This window comes from Lepisma saccharinum, chromosome 25, assembly GCF_977018435.1.
Source record: "Lepisma saccharinum chromosome 25, izLepSacc3.1, whole genome shotgun sequence".
NCBI classification, from domain to species: Eukaryota; Metazoa; Arthropoda; class Insecta; order Zygentoma; family Lepismatidae; genus Lepisma; species Lepisma saccharinum.
Window position 1 is genome coordinate 32,577,586 of NC_139253.1, and position 22,099 is coordinate 32,599,684.

At 39.7% G+C, this 22,099-nt stretch overlaps 2 protein-coding genes across 2 annotated transcripts; both read right to left on the reverse strand.

Moving 5' to 3' along the window:
• Positions 1-17,398: 17,398 nt before the first annotated feature.
• On the reverse strand, positions 17,399-18,727 carry LOC145978730 (uncharacterized). The gene has a single exon (XM_083111537.1). The coding sequence runs from the start codon at positions 18,725-18,727 to the stop codon at positions 17,399-17,401; it is 1,329 nt and encodes a 442-aa protein (XP_082967663.1).
• Positions 18,728-18,731: 4 nt separating this feature from the next.
• Positions 18,732-20,462, reverse strand: LOC145978731 (uncharacterized). Its single transcript, XM_083111538.1, has one exon. It carries the CDS (start codon positions 20,460-20,462, stop codon positions 18,732-18,734), a length of 1,731 nt encoding a protein of 576 aa, XP_082967664.1.
• Between the last annotated feature and the right edge of the window lie 1,637 nt (positions 20,463-22,099).

Here is a 22,099-nt window from a genome sequence, read left to right on the forward strand (position 1 = left end):
GGGGGATTTGCTTTGGTGTATGCCGGCATAATGAACACTGTTCCGTTTCAAATGAGACAGTGCACCTAAAAATGTGAAAGAGGCCTCCACGAAGGCGCAGTGGTAACGTCGTCGCCTCGTAATCAAGGGGTCCCGGTTTTGATACCCGTTGGAGACACATAGTGGTTCGGATCCCACTTTAAACTGTAGGTCCAGTCCCGATTTGTCTTTCTGTGCATAAAGGAAAGAAAAACACTTCCGACGCATGTGATAAAATAGAAAGCAAGACGTATGAAAAGTATATTCGGAAACAGTTATTTTCAAATCTTCCTCCACGGACCGTCATTATTCTGGACCAACAGCTTCCCACCAAGTCATGCATTCTTGTATGTTCCTGGTCAAAGCAAACTATTGTAGGTGCCAGCACCTCTGTTGTGACCCCACGCTTTTGATAGGCAATTGTTCTCCCATTTAAATACATGGGGAATTTGATGCTGAACGTGCTGCTATTACATTAAATTGCAAGTTTAATTTCATCTTAACATCGGAAATTATGTCGGAACATCAGTGCTGTGAAACTAACAATTTTAATAAGACGATCGTCAACAACAGAAAATATATCGGAACTAAAGCCTTAAAATTTGCACAACACTTGTTTACGTCACTTTGAATTTTCATAATTTAAGTGCTTTATTCTTGTGAATCTGGTAAAGAATAATACATAATAATTCCACGCTACTGTACTTTTTTTATAGCTAGTTGTTATTAATACCAGACTCATTTCTTTTCACGTGATATCATATTTTTCCTCATGGCTAGTAAATATGGTTCTCTATTTTATACATACACATTTATCGAGAAGAATAGTTATTACAAAAAAATATGTTACATTCTGTTTCATATCTCGCAACTTCTAGGGCTTTCTTATTTACAGGAATTATAATTTTAAAAGAACGAAAATACGAGGGGGAAATGTCTGCTTAATACAAAGAAAACATGTGTTAATATCAAGTTATCGGATAGGGCATAGTGTATAATAATAAATATTATGCCCTATCCACTTAATACATTTTCTCTTTGTAATTTGGATTCCTACTCCCGCCGCATTTCCACTATGACATGAAAAACGTTTTAAATCTGTTCATTTTATTGATAATGACACCAAACTGAAATGTGCAAAATATCTCAGCGATATTTGTTTTGGTTCTCGAGATACACGCCTTCAAACACTCCTGAAATTCACCTCCTACGTCACAGATTTGAAAACGTCCTCTGCACAGAGTAGACAGGCCTAACGTCATCCTTTAGAAATGTGTGCAGCAGTGGCGTGGCGTGACTTTTTTATTTTTGATTTGATTTGATTTGATTTAGTTTATTTTACTTCGCGTTTTGTGCCTCTTGGCTAATTTGCGAAGATGGGGATGAGTGATGAAATGATGAAATTGATGAATGGACATTCACAAACAACCAAGCCCGACCGGGATTCGAACCCGGGACCCTTGGCGTCGCAGCGCGATGTGCTAACCACTCGGCCACAGGGTCGGGCGTGACTTTTTCAAAAGTGTTAACGGCTATTAGTACGACAATTATGCCTGCTATACGTTATCACCCTTGACCATACCCATCCCTCTCCTCTCCTTCTCGCCCATGATGTCGAAGAAGGACAAAGAGGACTTTCGGAATCGCTGATATTTAGAGTAAATACAAAATATCACTTGGTAGTTTGTTTTCCCCCGTGTGATTTGATTTTTTTAAATTTTGATTTGGCGATTAAGTCCGCTTCATGCACAGTAATGCTAATCGGGACAGTTTAAAGTTGGATCCGAACCACTTGTGCCTCCACCGGGTATCGAACCCGGGATCCCTTGATTATAAGGCGGCGACGCTACCACTGCGCGATCGTTCCCCAGTGTGACTGGGCACCTTCAGAGTAAGATAGACCCGATTAGGCGACTTAGCTCTTTTCTGTGAATTGCATATGGCAACACTGATCTGTATCCGGTAACGAACACCGGCATGGCAATAACCCGCTTCCTCCTCCCGCCGTAACAGTCTTTGTAGCTACGCGAAGTCTTCCTTGCGGTGGCTCAGGGCCCTTTCCTCATGTTGCCTAAGGAGGGTACCGGATCAGTCCTCCTCTTTGCTTTTGCCGGTGTCAGAAAAAATGTTAGTCTGCAATGTTTACTTTACGACAATATTACCAATTTATGTAGGTAATAATATTTTAAGACAGGTTCTTCAATTCTTTATATTTTGGTGTTGCCTGCGGTAACAGCGGCTACATGCACGCCACGCCTCTGCTCTGCAGTCTACCTCTAGTTGCTTCACAGAAATGGTATTCCTATTTTAGGTGGGATTTAGCTCTTTTCTGCCAATCCGATGTGACAACACTGGCTGATCTGGTGGGTCTGAACGGCAACAGGGTCCCTTAACAGGCATATGAATAACCCCATAGCACACTACGCCCCAAAGTCCTTCTCCGTTCTTTCCTTGCATTGGCGCCCTCTTCTCCCTTGTTGTCTCTTCAGGGTAGCGGAACGGCCTCCCTCTTCGCTTCTGTCGGCTGCAGAAAAAATGTCCTAGGCAATATCTACTCGACGGCAACGCTGTTCATTAACGTATTTAACAATGTTGTCATTTTATTGAAACAACTTTTTAATTCTTTACATTTTGCTGTTACCTGCGGTAACACCGGCTACATGCACGCCACACCTCTGGCGTGCAGGCAGGGCTTCTGCTCGTTCCGTAAACTAGCATGGGCCGTGCAAGCGACAGTCATTTCTTACTGCGAAAAACAAGTTTCTTGTTATAACTTCCAGTGCAAAAATAATGTGTCCTCCATTTCTTGGATATGAATTATACCCTAACAGTATAGCAGTATTTACTATAATTCAGCCACTCGGTACAGGATTTTCATTAGGCTGACAAAATTCGCGATTAAAATTACCACCTGAGCGCTAGTGTCGCTTCCAATATGGCCGCTCTAAGTAGGATAAATCTTTGTTTACATTCAGCAGTAGTACAAAATAGCAGCGTGATGTCATGACTGGTATGGTAGAAAACGTTTAAATTACGCGTTATTTTTAAATATTGCGAATGCGATGTGAATTCCAGGTACTCTAACAAACGTGAAGCTGCACTGAGAACGAAGCATTTAATTATGATAGGCAAAAATAACACGGAAAATGCAGACGAAACTATGTATACGCACTGGTTGTCCAAAGCAGTGCTGTATCATCTGCACGTCATGTTGTAACTGGTGTTCTCGGAAATTATTTGAAAATAAAGGAATTGAAATTGACTTGTACTTGAAAAGCTGGGACAGGAGAAAATTGAGAACATATATATCGTTGCAGTTCTTTCTCGAAAGAGAAAGGCTGGTTTAATAATAATATTCACGATTTCATGACCAGGCTATATTCACTGAAAAAGGACATCGTACTGAATGAAACAGTAACGTTAGCATGTCCACTTTCTTTTCGGATTACATTTGACATTAATTCATTCTCAAACTATTTTCATCTTCTCTCTTAATCGACTTGCACCTGTTCCAAATTTCACACATACGTAATACCGGTAATACATGGACGCATTGGGTAAGACGCTTCATGATTTTTCGAAGAAAAAAAAGCAGGCTTTATTTATGAAGTACAATTTAAAACTTTACTTTCATGGTAATATATATTTATCTCTCGAAAAATAAAGTAAGCAGACTCGTGCATTCTTCCTAATTTTCTTGCCGAATTACAGTGTTATATCCCCCATATCAAATCTTCTGTCAATTACGTTTTCCCTGATTTATTAACAAATTTCATTTTGTTGATTCCACGGGGTGGAAACACATGAAAACTTTTAATTTGTTCTGACCCATAAAACAATTTAGAGCACAAAAAAACCTGAACAGTAGACCTTACTCTCTCGCATATTACCCATGCTGTAAACGACTTCAACACAACGTATCCTACTTAGAGTACTTCGTGAAAATCCCACGAGATGGCATATCGGTTAATTTTAATCGCGAATACTGGTAAAGTAACAGTCAATGGCTGAACACGTGAACAACCTTGTTCATGTGGAAGCAGCAGACAGTCACACACACACACACACACACACACACACACACACACACACACACACACACACACACACACACACACACACACACACACACACACACACACACACACACACTATATACCTAGGTATATATACACCCCCACACACACGTATATATAATGTCATTAAATATGTGTCAATTATTAAATAATGAAATTAAATTATAAAATATACAATATATTATATCGACAGTCCTTCATTCAAAATGTAATTGCAAATTGAAGATTTTAATGTAGATACTACTGATGCTATGAACAATGACTTGCCTAAGGAGGGAGGGACAAAAATGAGACATTAAGAGAAGATAACAGTTTCCTGTATAAAATCCACATATAAATGCTAATACGTGTTTTATTAATATATTCAGTGGCGCAGGAACGGGGGGGTACAGGGGTACATTGTACCCCCGCAAATTTTTGAAGGGGGGTACTGTACCCCCCTAAATCCGTAAATCGAGTTGTACCCCCTGTACCCCCCTTTGGTAATTTGACAGCAGACGGAAGGTGGTACTGTTAAAATTACCTATTATCAATTCGCCCAATAAAAAATGTATTATTGTTTATAAATTTTAAGCATTACAATCCTTACCACAGAAATTCAAAACATTTAATTGTAAACTTATTATACTAAATTGTGCTTGCTACTAGTTAGTTCATTGACCTAAGTTCTTGGAAACCTCTTTAAGGAGATGAAAATTGTTTAAAATGTGTGTGGAACGATGGAATCAGATTGACTCTCAGACACTTACGCTGCAGACGATTGCTGCTTTGCGTAAGGGGGGGTACACATTTCTAAAGCAGTGGTCGCGTCGATTCGAAGATTAGATACAAATCTTCATCAGAAGAGTATATGACTGACCCCATTTTCTTTTGAATATTTATAATGGAATTTTCCGAAACGGAACACTTACACGAACGAGACGAGACACGACAGACCAACTGTTGGGGGGGTTTACAATGCACTCCTGTACCTCACCCATATTTTTCATAAATTTGTAAGATGGTGTTAGGAAAACTATACTTAAACCTATATATTAAGATATATATATTTTTTAAAAAAATAGAGTGCCGATTAGCCTATCTGAGAATGAGGTAAATTTGGAATACGTTTTCATAACTTCAGAGTGGAAACCGAAAGAAAAATAAGCACAAACAAGAACGAGAAGGACCTCACCACACAGGATACAAGATGAAGCTGTGACAATTCTCGACTCATCGCATCGCGATACCATTCCTAGGTGAAATGAAATCTTTCCTAGACATTTAAACAGGGTGCAATTTGCGATTTTATCAGAGGGGGGACTATTTTTTACCTATGTATTAGGTATGCTTATTGGACATAAATTGCTTAAAATCTAATTGTGATATCGAATGCAACACAAACACAACGCCATTTTATGTTAAACACTAAAGTCAAATTGTAAGAAAATTACATTAGTCAGATGAATGCACGAGATAAATGAGACTCACTGCAGGTTCTATTGGTAGATTTTGGATTGGATTTACAAGGTCTCTGGGAGTAAGATGGGAATATTTGATTGATTGATTTGGTTTATTTTACTTCGCATTTCTGCCACTTTTGGCTAATCGCGAAGATGAGGATGAGTGATGATGATATGATGAAATTGATGGACACTCAAAAATAACACCCATGGGCAGGCCAGGATTCGAAACTGGGACCTCAGGCGTCATAACGCGCTATGCTAACCCCTCCGCCACGGAGTACGGCGAGGTGGGAATGTGTTTTGGATTTTCTTTGTAGATGCGAAAATCTTTAACTGTGACGCGCACATGCTTCTGCTTACATTAAAGTTTACATTTTCACATAAACGAGAAATTGACATGTCATCCTAAAACACACGCATGTATCTGCATTTAATACCACTACATACGAAAATAAACCTTGGCCGGCTCTTCACATTGTCCACCAAAAATTGAAAAGAAAGAATAAACGTTCGAGGGTATGGCTTTCCTTGCTACTTCTGAGAGCTGAAGGATTTCGGTCTTGTAATTGAACCAAATGATATTACTTTCAGTACTTGAAGAGCGTCATTAGGTACAGCTAATTATATTACAAATAAATGATTTGTCATATTTTTCACAAATATTTCAAAGTTAGACTTCTTACGAGTTGATTGGTAACCATCTGAACTCATTTTTATCTTTTTTAATACAACACCCTATAGATGTCTGAGAAAATACCAAATACATGGCTTCTAAAAGGCATTGGATATGGTACACACCTGCCATAAATTGTTTAAAGATATTTTTATGCGTAGCTATGGGACTTTTAAAATTAGAAAGAACGGAACTGAAGTGGAAATCTATATAATGTAGTTTCTATATCCAGTGGGTGGGAGATGATTATTCCTGGTTGGGGTGGCTCAAGATCCCCCTCACTCCTGATTTTCTGTTCTGTGAAATCCAAATAAGCCCAGAATGAGGTCCAGAGCTTAGCCTTATATGTTTCAGAATTGTTATCTGATTTTAAAATGTTTTTTTTTGTTTTTTTTTAAACTTAAATTCTAACAAAAACAATGAAAAATATTTATGCATATTTTGCATTAAATAACAGGACATTCGTGTGTGCTGTTCTAAAAGACAATATTTCTCATGGCTTCACATTATACCTAGGTATCAAGGACGTTTTTGTGGGGGTCCAGGGGGTCCGGACCCCTTCTCCCCAAAAGACTTACCAAGTAGTAAAAGTAATTTATCAAAATATAATTGTTTAGCATTTGTTATACTCAATTTTCATCAATGCCAATACCATGCTTGAACAGCGTAACAATTAAAAGTTAGGGTGCGGCAGAAATATCTCCCGGATTTCATTTGTGAATAACAAAGCAACGATAGATGTTATGCAAAACTTTCTTGCACAGTTGGAAAGAACAAGGTTTACCATTTTATTGCACATTTGCAAAGAACAAAATGTTCCAATCATTATTTACAAAATTGCCACAAGTCACCATTTTGGGTGACATAGTTGACTTTATTTTAAAATGATATCGTCCAAATGCCGATCTGCACGGTGTACGCATTTCTGAAGTCTCGCCCTGAAGTTCTGCATTACCCTCCTAGTCATGTCTGGTCGGTATTGCCGCTCTTTCCTGTCTGATACCATCTTTCAGATCATTGGCTGTCCTCGGCCTTCCTTGGTAAACTTTAGCCTGCAGGTACTCCCACAGAAAGAAGTCGCAGGGTGCGAGCTCGGGGGAACGAGTTGGCCATGGAAGGTGACTTAAAAGTAAGATCAGACGCCCTGGAAACATTTCACGTAGCACGTTCATCGATACGCGTGCTGTGGCACCATCCTGTTGGAACCACACAGCCAATTTGCCACGTTCGTTCGATTGCGGCTGCAGGAAGTTGCGTAACATCCATACATAACGGTCAGACGTTACATTAACTTGGTGCCGTCTTCCTCAAAAAAGTAGGGGCGGGGCGTTCATGGAGTTGTCTCGTTACATATGGGAAACAAAATGGTAATCCTTGTTCTTTCCAACTGTGAAATAAAATTTTGCATAACATCTATCGTTGCTTTGTTATTCACGAATGAAATCCGGGAGTTATTTCTGCTGCACCCTGTATACTCGATGGTTTTATCCGCTGAACTTATTGGAAGGCAAGGAATTTGGCTCATACGGCTTTGAAGGATTCCAAAGATTTATGCACACTACTAATGATAATATCCATAAAATATTAATCAGGAACTTTACTTTTCGTTAATTGGATCTAACTCCATTTTTGTTATTCAATAAATATTCAATTCTTTTTCTATCTGATCTTAACTACACGTAAGCTAGATAATGAATACTTGCTGTTATATTTCTATTATTTTACTATCTTTTACCTATTCATGTAATAATAACAATACAATATTAATTAATGTACATATTTAATTAATTAATATATTAATTTAATTAAATATAATTATCCTAATTATTATTATTGCGACACTTGATTGGACATATATATATATATATATATATATATATATATATATATATATATATATATATATATATATGGGAGGCTGAATTTTGTACCCCCCCAAATGAAAAACGTTCCTGCGCCACTGAATATATTTATATACTTCGCGGTTGCTAACGAAAGCCGATGAGAAATGGAGAAGAAATAACACGTCGGTCTTATTTCTGTGATCTGGGGATAGCTGTGTTCAGTGTCCTTAAAGATGAAGATCTTTGTTGTCCGTTCTTTTTGCACGTTTTCGATATTATTCCAGTCAAATATATTCGAATCCCAAATTAATTGTTTTTGCTTGTTTCTTTTGTTTCTTGTTAAAACAAAAACTCTCCTCCCAGGATTGGTGGGGGGAAATTTCAGGACAAGATAATTGGTGGTGGTGGGGGGTGGGGGAATTCCCCCCTGGATTTCGCACCCTGCGTTTAGAACACTCGGGTTTACACGCCAATTTCTTCAATATAAGAGGTGATATGGTAAAAAAAAAAAAAAAAAAAAAGTACGCGGAGTTTTTAAATTTCCTGCAGTAAACGAGAGTTTTCTTCAGTTAATATATATATATGGCAAACTTATGTATTTATCCTACTTTTACGTCGCTTTTCCGTCATATTGTTTAATGGTTAGTATGTATCTTCTCTAATGTCACATTTCTTCCCACTTTTGGGTAATCGCGACAATGACTACGAGCAGTATGCAGGAGAAACTCCCCCACCCCCACCAACACCAACCAGCACAATCTAAGTATCACCCAACCTGACGACAAGACGAGACGAAACTTTGGTCTGTCTCGTCTCATTTCGAAACATTCGCTTTTCCCGTCTCCTTTTATGAGATGAGACGGGAAATGTCTTGTCTCATGAGCAACATTAACGTTAACAATAAAAGTATCCCCTTAGGCCTACTGTCCCCAAAGACTCGAGCAAACCAACCCTCCTCCACCAAACAACTTCCACTTCAATGAAATGACATTCACAAAGGAACAGTCATGCCCAGCTCGAGAGTCAAACCTGGAACATGTGAGTTCCTCAGTTAAATCATGGATTTTGTGTATAATAATTACAACGCCAGTTCATTCGTGGTAATTCTGAATCGGCAGTTTGGTTTGCATATACACGTATAAGCAGGATAATATCCAGTTTTAGAAGGCTCGTAGCGTTGAAACGAGAAGTCAAACAAACAAACAAAAAAAAAATAATTAAGAAAAGTTGTCTTGTCTTTATGATCTCTACGCACTGTGAAAGTTTGTACGATAAGCCTTTGCATAAGTTGTCAATTCTATATTTTTCGAGACTTGATACAAGAATGAGAATTGCCCTCAGAAACCGAGACGAGACTGTCAACGAGACATTTACAACTTACAACTCTCAACGAGAACGAAACCAAGACTTCCAGTCTTGTCTCGATAGGATCCCTAGTGATGAGGTTGTGAACCAATTAATTAATGCGTTCGGGGAAAGAGATGAGGCAGCTTTTTTCGAAGTACAAAATTCAAAATATATTTCTGTATGTGATATAATGTTATATACATTATTTCCTTGTAATATTTACACATAAACTTAGCTTTGAAATGTACTGTGCAACTGATGTAATCTTCTCACTGTATTTTCTCTTATCTGCACAAAAATATTGTTATAAGTAAAGTGAAGAATGTGAAAATTCTTATTTTGCACTACATGGTTTATGGTAAATTTCGATAAATATAAGTTTAAAATATATTTTTGAAAATTTGGTCAGTAACCAATTTTACAAGCAATAGTTTTCTCGTGACTTGATGAAAACACGCACGCAGCAGAACTCTTTCGTTTATCTTTCACGTGAGCAGCAGGGATATTTAATAGAAGAATGACTATTATAAAGCATAGCTTTCCCTTCCATTATCGTTCCTTCTTCCATTATTTAACTCTACACAGATTTGCAAAACTGCTGCACGTGTTCGCTCACCGTGGGCTACCCCCGGTAAACTGGACGCTCGACGCAGACGACAAACGAGCTCTCCCTAAGTCGTGACGTATTAACATGGCTGGGCGAGTTTTTCAGCGCAACGCTAGCCTCGCAACTTTGGAAGTCTGGTTTTCCCCTTAAACTGAACGCAGAGAAACGCGAAAAAATTGCAGGGGTCATTTTCCCAGGGTGTAGTTTTTAAAATTGCTTTTTTTAAAAAAATGAGTGGAAATGTAAAGCGTAGTGTAAAAATCTATTATTTTTATTATAGACCCATGGCAGCTATTGACGACCAAAATTACGTCAAGTTCAGTGCTCTTTGTGCATAAATATACTATATTTAGCCCGTCTGAGCTATCCTGCCGTTGCGCTTTAATATATTAATTCATAGGTTCAGGAGAATGTAATTTTCAGAAACTTATGACTTGCTACACAATCCTAAAGATTTGCTAAACACATTTTTGTTATCGATTTACACGAGAAATTCTTACCTTCGTTGAAAATAACGTTTGAATAGCCATCCTATCGCGATCCAATGTAAAACTTAGGGCAACCAGATGACGAACGAAATTATTTAGGGACACAACAGGGCTGGCGCCTCTAGAGGAAAAGTTTGGCAGTGAACAGCCCCGTTGACCACTAACTTTTGTTGTTGCGTGTACTATAGCAGACGCTCGATGCGCGCTGGAGCTTTCTTCTACTGCGCACCATGCGGCAACACTGTCGCCATAAGACCCATACTGAACTCTTAAGTTGGGCTCACCAATAAGTAATAAAGAGTACTTATTGCGACTTCGCAAACGTAACAGTATTTAGCAAATGATCTGGCCGCTATTTTTATGGAATGCAAAACGTTTCAAATCTGCCGCCCAAAGTCCTTTGTTACTATAATCATGTTCTGCATTAACTTTTGGATTTCTGGAAAATTGTATTGACTAAACTTCGAAATCGAAATATGGTAGCATAAAGTTTCACGAGAAGATTATCTTTTATGGGTGCGTTCCGAAAGTCTTAACGAAACGAACGCATTCAACGAAAATAATTGGGCTCGTGAATCTGGTGAAACCAGTTATTTTACAGATTTATGGGACACTCTAGGCGAAAGCGCAGGTGCAGCGTATTGTTTAGAGAAAGTTTCCACATGGCCTCCAGCGGAAGGAATATCCTTACGGCAAAAATAAACTCTACTGTGGACACTCTTACTCATTTTCATCACATTCTAAGAACGGTTAAAGCATGCTTATCTTGTGCATGTCGCTTCATATCGCTATCTGTTAAAAATATAATATATTTTCTGAACGAGTGCAGTTTGAATCCATCAGCACGCGCGATGTCTGAACGGAAAGCAGCAGACGATTCTCACCGAACAAACTAGCCTCCTGGCCCGTGCGTTTGGTGAATCTCGTTTTTGCACGAAAATCACGCAATGCGACTTTTGGGACAGCATAATGAAACGCACGGAAGCACTTATGGGACAGCCAATTACCATAACTCGTTTAACGCGTTAAACTCGTGCGACTTTCGGAACGAGCCCTAATACTGTAGCTATTTTTAGTGAACAAGGGGCCCGTTCCGAAAGTCGCACGAGTTTAACGCGTTAAACGAGTTATGGTAACTAGCTGTCCCATAAGTGCTTCCGTGCGTTTCATTATGCTGTCCCAAAAGTCGCATTCCGCGCAAGAACGAGATTCACCAAACGCACGGGCCAGGAGGCTGGTTTGTTCCGTGAGGATCGTCTGCTGCCTTCAAACAACGCGCGTGCTGGTGGATTCAAACTGAACCAGTTCGGAAAATGTATTATAATTTTAACAGATAGCGAAATGAAGCAACATACACAAGCTGAGTATGCCTTAACCGTTCTTATAATGTGATTAAAATTAGTAACAGTGTCCACAGTAGAGTTTATTTTTGCCGTAAGGATATTCTTTCCGCTGGACGCCATGTAGAAATTTTCTCTAAACGCTGCGCCTGCGCTTTCACCTAGTGTGTCCCATAAGTCTGTAAAATAACTGGTTTCACCAGATTCACGAGCACAGTTATTTTCGTTGAATGCATTTGTTTCGTTAAGACTTTCGGAACGCAGACACTACTGAAGATTAATTACCATCTTAGATATTTGTTTTTTTTCTCTTAATAACCTAACCTTTTGTACGTAATGCTTCTGAAAGAGTTTCAAACTAGTGTTTCCAGAGTTTTACTCTCATACAGCAAAAATCTGAAAGGGATATATCATATGGTATATGCCAGTGGCGTGGCGTGGGATTTTTAAAAGTGTTACCGGTTACCAGTAGGACATTTAAGGGAGGAGCCGTAAGACTTGGGCGCCTCCCACCTCATGCCCCCCCCCCCACGTCTTCCAAGTAGTTCGTATAATATTAAGCCCCTATCACACGGAACTGGATTTCTAGTAGGAACGCTCTAGTTGACGCTGGACTGGCTACCCATTTGCTAGTTTTCGCCTCACACGGTACTTGGTACACCGTACTTGTCGATAGTCTTTCGTTCCCATAATGGCGGCCGCGCGAGATGTAAATAACGTATCACTTCACACGTGTAAAATACGATAACTATTCAACCGAGAGGAATATCGCTTCGTATTAAATGGTTTTAGGTAGAGAAGAACGGCGCTGATAAAATACATACTTTACAACGTTTACTGTACACGTATGGAAGAATATTTTAGCTTTTTCAATTGTAAACATGCCTTTCGCGCTGTATGCAGTCGGAAACCACAGACAAAAAAGGCTACTTTGCAAACTCACAGATTATCTTCACATGGCCAAACTTTGATCTGATTGGCTGTTCCACAGAATCTAGTCGAAGAAGTTAGTAGCAATTAGAACATGTCTTAAGCCCCTATCACACGGAACTGGATTTCTAGTAGGTTGGCGCTGAACTAACTTTTTAGGTAGCAATCATGGCTGCCTGGCTGACTGCTTGACTGGTTTGGAGGAATAGGACATGTTCTAATTGCTACTAATTCTTCGACTAGATTCTGTGGAACAGCCAATCAGAGCAAAGTTTCGCCATGTGAAGATAATCTGTGAGTTTGCAAAGTAGCGTTTTTTGTCTGTGGTTTCAGAGTGCATACAGCACGAAAGGCATGTCGAGTATCATCTATGGTGACTGAGTGCACGGTGTTTACAATTGAAAAAGCTAAAATATTCTTCCATACGTGTATAATGAACGTTGTAAAGTATGTATTTTATCAGCGCCATTCTTCTCTACCTAAAACTATTTAATACGACGCGATATTCCTCTCGGTTGAATAGTTATCGTATTTTAAAAGTGTGAAGTGATACGTTGTTTACATCTCGCGCGGCCGCCATTATGGGAACGAAAGACTATCGACAAGTACGGTGTAACAAGTACCGTGTGAGACGAAAACTAGCAAATGGGTAGTCAGTCCAGCGTCAACTAGAGCATTCCTACTAGAAATCTAGTTCCGTGTGATAGGGGCTTTATTCCTTAAAACCAGTCAAGCAGTCAGCCAGGCAGCCATAATTTCTACCTCGACAGTCAGTTCATCGCCAACTAGGGCATTCCAACTAGAAATCCAGTTCCGTGTGATAGGGGCTTTAGTAGCAATTAGAACATGTCCTATTCCTCAAAACCAGTCAAGCAGTTAGCCAGGCGGCCATAATTTCTACCTAGAAAGTCAGTTCATCGCCAACTAGGGCATTCCAACTAGAAATCCAGTTCCGTGTGATAGGGGCTTAACTTTACCAAAATCTAGTATCGAATTGCAGTCGTACCAGAATAAAGCCCCTATCACACGGAACTGGATTTCTAGTTGGAATGCCCTTGTTGGCGATGAACTGACTTTCTAGGTAGAAATTATGTCCGCCTGGCTGACTGCTTGACTGGTTTTAAGGAATAGGACATGTTCTAATTGCTACTAACTTCTTCGACTAGATTCTGTGGAACAGCCAATCAGAGCAAAGTTTGGCCATGTGAAGATAATCTGTGAGTTTGCAAAGTAGCCTTTTTTGTCTGGTTTCCGAGTGCGTACAGCACGAAAGGCATGTTTACAATTGAAAAAGCTAAAATATTCTTCCATACGTGTATAGTAAACGTTGTAAAGTATGTATTTTATCAGCACCATTCTTCTCTACCTAAAACCATTTAATACGAAGCGATATTCCTCTCCGTTGAATAGTTATCGTATTTTAAAAGTGTGAAGTGATACGTTGTTTACATCTCGCGCGGCCGCCATTATGGGAACGGAAGACTATCGACAAGTACGGTGTACCAAGTACCGTGTGAGGCGAAAACTAGCAAATGGGTAGCCAGTCCAGCCAAGGTTATTAGAAGTATAGGTTGGGCCAATCCGTTGTTTACTCGTAATGACGAAACGACGGTAAGAGGTGAATTTATCCATGAAATGAATTCCAAATCTATGCGCTAGTGTTGCACTATGCAGATAGGAAACCATGCCAGAAACTGAACACACGAAATCGAGTACACAAATGAGAATTTCCACCCATTTACATTTTGTGGCTTCAGACAAATTGAAAATAAATATAGATAGGTACTTATTGTTATGCGGGACAGAATATTTTTGATCGGAACGGGATTTTTTTTTAAATCCCGACATTCGGGACGGGAAATATCCGCAATTTCTCGACTAGTCGGGTAATCTCAAATTGTCATCTTCACCTTAAGTGATTTTCTTTGCATTTCTGGAATGAAAACTAACAATTTCCGGTAAGTTCCAGACACTTGCAATGTAGAAAACGTCAAGAATTAATACCGTTTTAAAATGACCATTCGGTATTTCCCGAATGCTCGGGATCCAGAAATTTAAGGAAGTCATTTGCTGAAGTCGTGATAGGGACGGAATTTTTCTTTCCTATCCCGGTCCCGACTTTCCGAGATACCGCACACCACTTGTTATAATTATTTATTTTAGTTCAGCACAAGATACATCTTCCAAATACGTTGAACATAATATATACGTTATATACGTTTATCAAAAGGATTCTTCGATCACAGAGCTTTGGATTCGTGTGGAAACGCTAACGTGAATCATGCTAATGCTAGAATCTGCAGTGCGCATTTCTGACTGGATGTACAGGGTCAAGGAAAACAAAGAAATGAGCATAATTTTCTCTTCGGTGAAGATGTTGTACCTAAACAAAAAAAACCTCAAATAATGAATTCGACAATGTAAATTGATGAGATTTAGTAAATCATTTGATGAAGTGAACTAATTCTGAGTGGACTAATCGCAAAGGACATAATCAGCTCAGATCCTATTACTTCTTCATGGTATGTGACGTAAAGTTCCCGCTCAACCGTTTGACGGCGTTAGTGGTTATCGCATCTCCTTTTCCACAGCCTGTAGTACACATCCTCATCTAGACATTGTTCTTGTTCTGGTGTTTAATATCTGCATACTGCAACACTGTCGTTTTGTCATTTCACGTGACTTCACATTGAAGTGATGCATTCACTTGGCCGGTTTCACGTCATCGCACGCAAAAACTTCAACCGTTACCATGGTTTTGGGCCAGGGCTGAGTCCAGCGTCAACTAGAGCGTTTCTACTAGAAATCCAGTTCCGTGTGATATGATAGGGGCTTTATTTATTAATCAGGAGAAAAAAATGTTGGCTTAAGCACTGAAGTGAAATCGCAAACATTGGTTGGTGACACAATAAATATTAGCCTAATAAAGAAATACGTAATTTGATACATACCGAAATATCTTCTATCGCACAAGTACACACACTGTTCAGATAGGACGAACCCGCCACCTCTGAACTCGGAGCAAGCTCCATTCCGCTTGTTAATTAATTGACAATGCCCGAAAACCACACAAAGACGAAAGACACCATTCACAAAACTCGCACTGGACAGTTTCTCCCGCCAACAGTTGTTTACTTTTGTAACACGTAAAGCACCCCATCTTCCTTGCCCCCCCCCCCCTCTCAGCATCGGCGCTTCCCAATAACCAATATTTCCTTCGGAACCTTACACTGCAAGAAGTCCAGTTGTACTAATGTTGCCAGTTCTTTTGAAACCAGATTTGCCCAAATCGCGAAACTTTTCGTTTCAAATAAGACGTATGTAGAGTAGATGTAGTCTTCATCTGTTTCCTAACTACTCCCACTCCCATATTTCGCTAAATCCACATAAATCTAATTTCTGACACCACAACTATTTCGTATATTTTACGTCCCTTGCTACCTTTAAGGCTTTCGCTTTATAGGATAATCGTGACGATGAGGATCCACGGTGAATTATTGAAATAAAATTAGTTTTTTTGTGTATGTAATTATTAATTTTTATAATCATGTAAGTAAAATAATAACAATAAAAATTGAAATAACCATTTCTTGCTGAGGATTCGAACCTGCGACACCTGACACTTCAGAGCGTGCTAAGATAACAATCGGGAAATTATGCTTGTAAGTAAGGTTTTCACCCAAAAACAGTGCTGCTACCTCAAAAACATTGCTTCAATCCGAAATTATCGAATTCCTGCAACAACGTATGTCAATCTCAATTGCCCCTTTCAACAATTATCACAAATCCCTGTAACCGAAATAATAATATATGTGTGAAATATAGAATTTTAGGTTGACATTTTTAGGACAGTGGACCCCTTGACCATCCCCATCCCTCTTTTCTCCTACTCGCCCATGATGTCGAAAAAGGACAAAGAGGACTTTCGTAATCACTGATATTTAGTGTAAATACAAAATATCACTTGGTAGTTTGCTTTCCCCAGTGTGATTTGATTTTTTTTTGATTTGGCGTTTTATGTCCACTTTATGCACAATAAGGCTAATCGGGACTGGATCTACAGTTTAAAGTGGGATCCGAACAACTTGTGCCTCCACCAGGTATCAAACCCGGGACCCCTTGATTACAAGGTGGCAATGCTACCTACCACTGTGCCATCCTTCCCCAGTGTGAGTTGACACCTTCAGAGTAACCCGATTAGGCAACTTAGCTCTTTTCTGTCAATTGAATATGGCAACACTGATCTGTATCCGGTAAGGATCACCGGCAAGTGTGGCGGCTAAAGAGGCATGGCAATAACCTGCTGTTGCGTTTCTTATTTAAACACTGGACTGATTATATACACTATTTAATGTACACTGACACTGGACTACATTGGAATGGAGTCGACCACCGTGTAGCAATGTCTCTCGCTGTTCTCTCGTTCAGTGCGGGTATTTCCCGATATGTACCATGCCCTGCACAGTCTCCGAAGCAGAGTCTGCACTGTCCTGCAACCTAGTGGTGACAAGTATAATGAATACTTAAAATATACAAATTTTCACACATTGATAACACAAATAATAATACATACACTAATCTATCCCAAACATAGTCCCCCCCTTGATCGAGTCGATCAACAAAAGTACAACTAATGATCTATTGGCAGAGGCACTAGTTTGTTAACTGGACGTTTATAGGTTGAAGATGAAGTGCGAACAGTTGCAACACGCACTAGTCCATCCGCACCAGGATGCACTTGTTCAACTATAGCAAGTTTCCATGTAAGTGGAGGTAGGTGATCTTCCTTCACTAAGACCACTGTTCCTGGTTCCAAATTCTTCTTTTGGGTGTTCCACTTGGTCCTCTGTTGCAGGGAATGCAAGTAGTCCTTTGACCAACGGTCCCATAGTTGTTGGTAGATCTGCTGCAATTTCTTCCATCTGGATAAACTGGATTCTTTGATGTTAGTTAGACTAGACTCAGGAAAACTAGTTAGGGGTGCACCAATAAGGAAATGGCCAGGGGTTATAAAACTGGGATCTGTAGGGTCATGTGACAATACTGTGAGGGGCCTGGAGTTAAGACATGCTTCGATTTGAACTAAGAGTGTTTCAAGTTCTTCGAAAGTGAGAGCAGAGTTCCCTACACTTTTTCTCAGGTGCTGCTTCATGGACTTCACTCCTGCTTCACAAAGTCCTGCCATATTTGGGCTATTGGGTGGTAGAAAATGCCATTTGAATCCTTCCTGAGCTGCATGGTCTTCTAAAGACTTGCTGAAGTCTGATGATTGGAATACATTCTTCAAGTCTTGTAATTCACGATTGGCACCGACGAAATTTCTTCCGTTGTCGCTGTACAAGTTCAAACATTTTCCTCTGCATGCCGTAAATCTTCGCAAAGCAGCAATGAATGACTTGGTGCTGAGATCTCCGACCAATTCTAGGTATATGGCCTTTGTGGTAAAGCATACAAATACTGCTACATATGCTTTCAGCCTTGATTTGCTTCTAGTGATTGACGGCTTGATGATAATTGGTCCAGCGTAATCAACTCCAGTGTTTAGAAATGGTCTAGTGGACTGTATTCTGGATGGTGGTAATTGTCCCATGAGTTGGTTGGAAATAGATGCCCTTAATTTGAAACAAATGAGGCACTTGTGGAGAATAGCTCTGACCACTTGTCTCGCTCTTGGTATCCAGTACTCCTGTTGTAATGAAGATATAAGGAGTTGCGGTCCTGCATGTAATAGCCTGTGGTGTTCTGAAAGAATGATCAATTCAGTTAAATGATGCTTCGGTGGCAATATGATTTGATGTTTGCTATCATATGGTAGCTGTGAGTGTCTAAGTCTTCCTCCAACTCTGAGTACTTGCTTGTCATCGAGGAAAGGATGCAAGTCTGAAAGTTGACTATCCTTTGACACCTGACAGTTAGAAGACAATTCTCGTATTTCCTTGCCATAAACTTCGTGTTGCATGCTTCTAATGCAAGTATGCAACGCTGATCTTAAAGTCACTTGCTGACAATGATCGTGTGTGTTTCTCTTGTTTGTTCATTGCATTGTGTAGAAATCTCAAACAATATGCAATCACTCTTTGAAGTTTCAATAACGACGAAAATCTGCTGATAAATTCTATTGTTGGTGCATTTGAGACTAGACTTACTGTAGTTGTTCTTTGTTCTTCAAGTTCGTCGAGTTTGAAGTCATCATCCCTTGACGATGTTGGACTCCAAGGCCATGCTGTTGCTGGAAGTGATAGCCAATCAGGGCCATGAAACCACATTTGAGAGGTGTGTAGTGAGTCTACATTTGTCCCTCTGCTGATTAAATCTGCGGGGTTCTGTGCTGACACTACATGTTTCCAGTACTGAGGCTTAGAACATTCTTGAATTTGTGAAACTCTATTCGCTACAAAGGTTTTCCATCGTCTTGCAGGTGATGCAAGCCACGCCAGTACGATCTTCAAATCGGTCCATAGATTGAGTCTACTGACTTCCAATTGTAGTAGTTGTAACACCTTGTGTGTTAGTTTCGCCAGCAACAAAGCAGCGCATAATTCAAGACGAGGAAGAGTGATCCTTCTTATAGGTGCCACACGCGAACGTGAACAAAGTAAATGTACAGTGGTTTCACCATTTTCATTTGTTGATCTAAGATACAAACAACAGCCATATGCAACTTGCGATGCATCTGAAAATCCGTGGAGTTGAATGTCAACCACTTTTCCTTGAACTAGCACAAATCTGTTAACTTGTATCTGATTAATGTTTGCTAACTGTTGAAACAAACGTTTCCACTCCATGTTGAGTTGATCTGGTAACTTATCATCCCATTCCATGTTATGGAACCATAATTGTTGTAGAAATATCTTGTAAGAAATTACTATTGGACTCACTAGTCCCAAAGGATCAAAGATTGATGCGACAATAGAAGCTACTTGTCGTTTAGTGATGTTGTCTTCATAACATGACACTATCTCCTTGTTATTTGCTTGCAATTTATCTGTGACTGGATCCCATGTGAGGCCTAAACCTGTAACGCTTGCTCCCTTGTCAAACTGAAATGGTAGTTGCATTTCTCTATGAGTAGCTGGTACTGCTTCAAGAAGTTCTGGATGATTAGAACACCATTTCTTCAAAGTGAATCCTGCTGAATTCAGTACATCGATTAGTTCTCCTTGCAACTGTCTAGCTTCTTCAATACTGTTGGCTCCAGTGAGGAGGTCATCAACGTAAACATCTCGTTGTAAAACTTTGGATGCATTCGGAAACTTGGTTGCTTCCTCTTCAGCTAACTGCTGCAATGTTTTGGTCGCATAAAATGGTGATGATGCCAAACCAAATGTGACTCTTGTGAGATCGAAAGTTTGTACTGGCATATCTGTAGATTTTCTCCAAAGTATGCGTTGAAACTTAGTGTCATCTGGATGAATCAGAATTTGTCTGAACATCTTCTCGGCGTCTGCCATAAATACAACCTTGTGCATTCTGAAGCGAAGAGCTATAGACTGGAGATCGTCATGTATGGTTCGACCGACCATCAGTACATCATTTAATGAGACTCCATTTGTTGTTTTTGCTGATGCATCAAAAACAATTCTGGCCTTCGTGCTGCTGCTGCTAGGTTTGAATACTGGATGATGTGGTAAATAGTATGACAAGTCATCAGCTTCATTTAGATCTGGTTGTACTGGCTTCATGTGTCCCAACATTTCATACTCCTCGAGTATTCTGCCATACTCCTCTTTCAACTCTGGTTGTTGTTGAAACCTCTTCTCTAACTGATGTAATCTCAATAATGCCTGGTTGTATGAATGCCCTAGCTCTGTATGATTTGATCAAATGGGAGACGAACAATGAAATGCCCTGTTTCATCTCTGGTGGTGTGTTGATTGAAGTGGTTTTCACAAGCTACTTCTTCAGCGGTTTTTGGTTTCGAGTACATTTCCTCCAACTCGAAAAAACGCTGTAATTGAGAATCCAAATGGTCTTCCATGCGTACAAAACATGCTACCGTGGGTGTACTAGGTTGTACAGGCTGTTCCATCCGACCAGCTAAAATCCAACCTAATTCAGTATTTTGAAGAACTGGATAGTTTTCATCTCTCGTTTGTCTTTCAGGAAGAAGTAAGTGCAAGTAAAGTTCCGATCCAATTAGTAGATCTATCCCTTCTGGTTTGTAGAAATCTGGATCTGCTAACTCAATGTCGGTTGGTAGGTTCCAATGTTCATGATGAATAACTTGAGAAGGTACGTTCCCTGTGATGCGTGGGAGTATCAGACAAGTAAGTGAAGTCTAGAAGTCTGACACTCTTGAGCGCAGCTGAATGTCTACACTGTGCTTGGCTTCCGATGAAACATTATTGATTCCTCTGATTGGAATATGAATTTTCTGCTTTCGTAACTGTAGTCTCTGAACAAGATCTTCCTTGATGAAATTTGACTGAGACCCACTGTCCAGGAGAGCTCTACATGTATGTGGTTGTCCCCTAGAATCGATGACTTCTACTAAAGCTGTTGATAGCAGAACGTGTGATCTTGGTTTACTCTTAAATGTGCAGTATGAAGATTGTACTGAAGTTGTCCTTGCAGCTTCATCCCTCGTGTCTGGTCTTGCCTTAGAGGACCTCCTTGTTTACCGCCTTCGTCTGGATGCAACAGTGAATTGTGTTTCAATCCACAGCGTCTACTATTCCCTGAAGTACAGTTCCTAAAATTATGATTCAATCTGAGACAATTATAACAAAGTTTGTTGTTGCGCACACAGTCTTCTTTCTGCTTCAGACTTGCGCCTGCAAAATACTTGCATGAATATAAGGAATGTGCTAATTTACAGAAATAGCATTGTGTATTTGTAGTTGTCAGGTAAGAATTTGACTGACGGATGTGTTCCTGTTTAAGACTAACCTTGGGTTCATTGACATTTTTGTTTACGTGAACAGACTTCATTGATTCCAAAGCTTGACATTTTTGTTCTAGAAAGGTGAACAGTTCCTTTAGTGTAGGGAATGACTGATCGGTATGGCTTAATTCCCAGTCCCTTCTTGTGTGAGAATCAAGTTGAGCCAAAAAATGATGTATCAAAACAACATCTTCTAACGGTGTTTGTAATTCAAGGGCTCGAAGAGAATTTAAGTTACTGGTGACATCATTGATGAACTGACGTAATTCTCTGGGATTTTCCTTGTTAATTGCGTTCACATGCAAGATGTTATTGACATGACTTGCTGCTATCAGTAGTTTATTTTCATATCTATCCTTCAACAATTGCCATGCAATATCGTAATTTGAATCGCTCGTGGGCAAAGTATCTATAAGTGTTCTTGCTTCAGATTCTAATGATGAACGT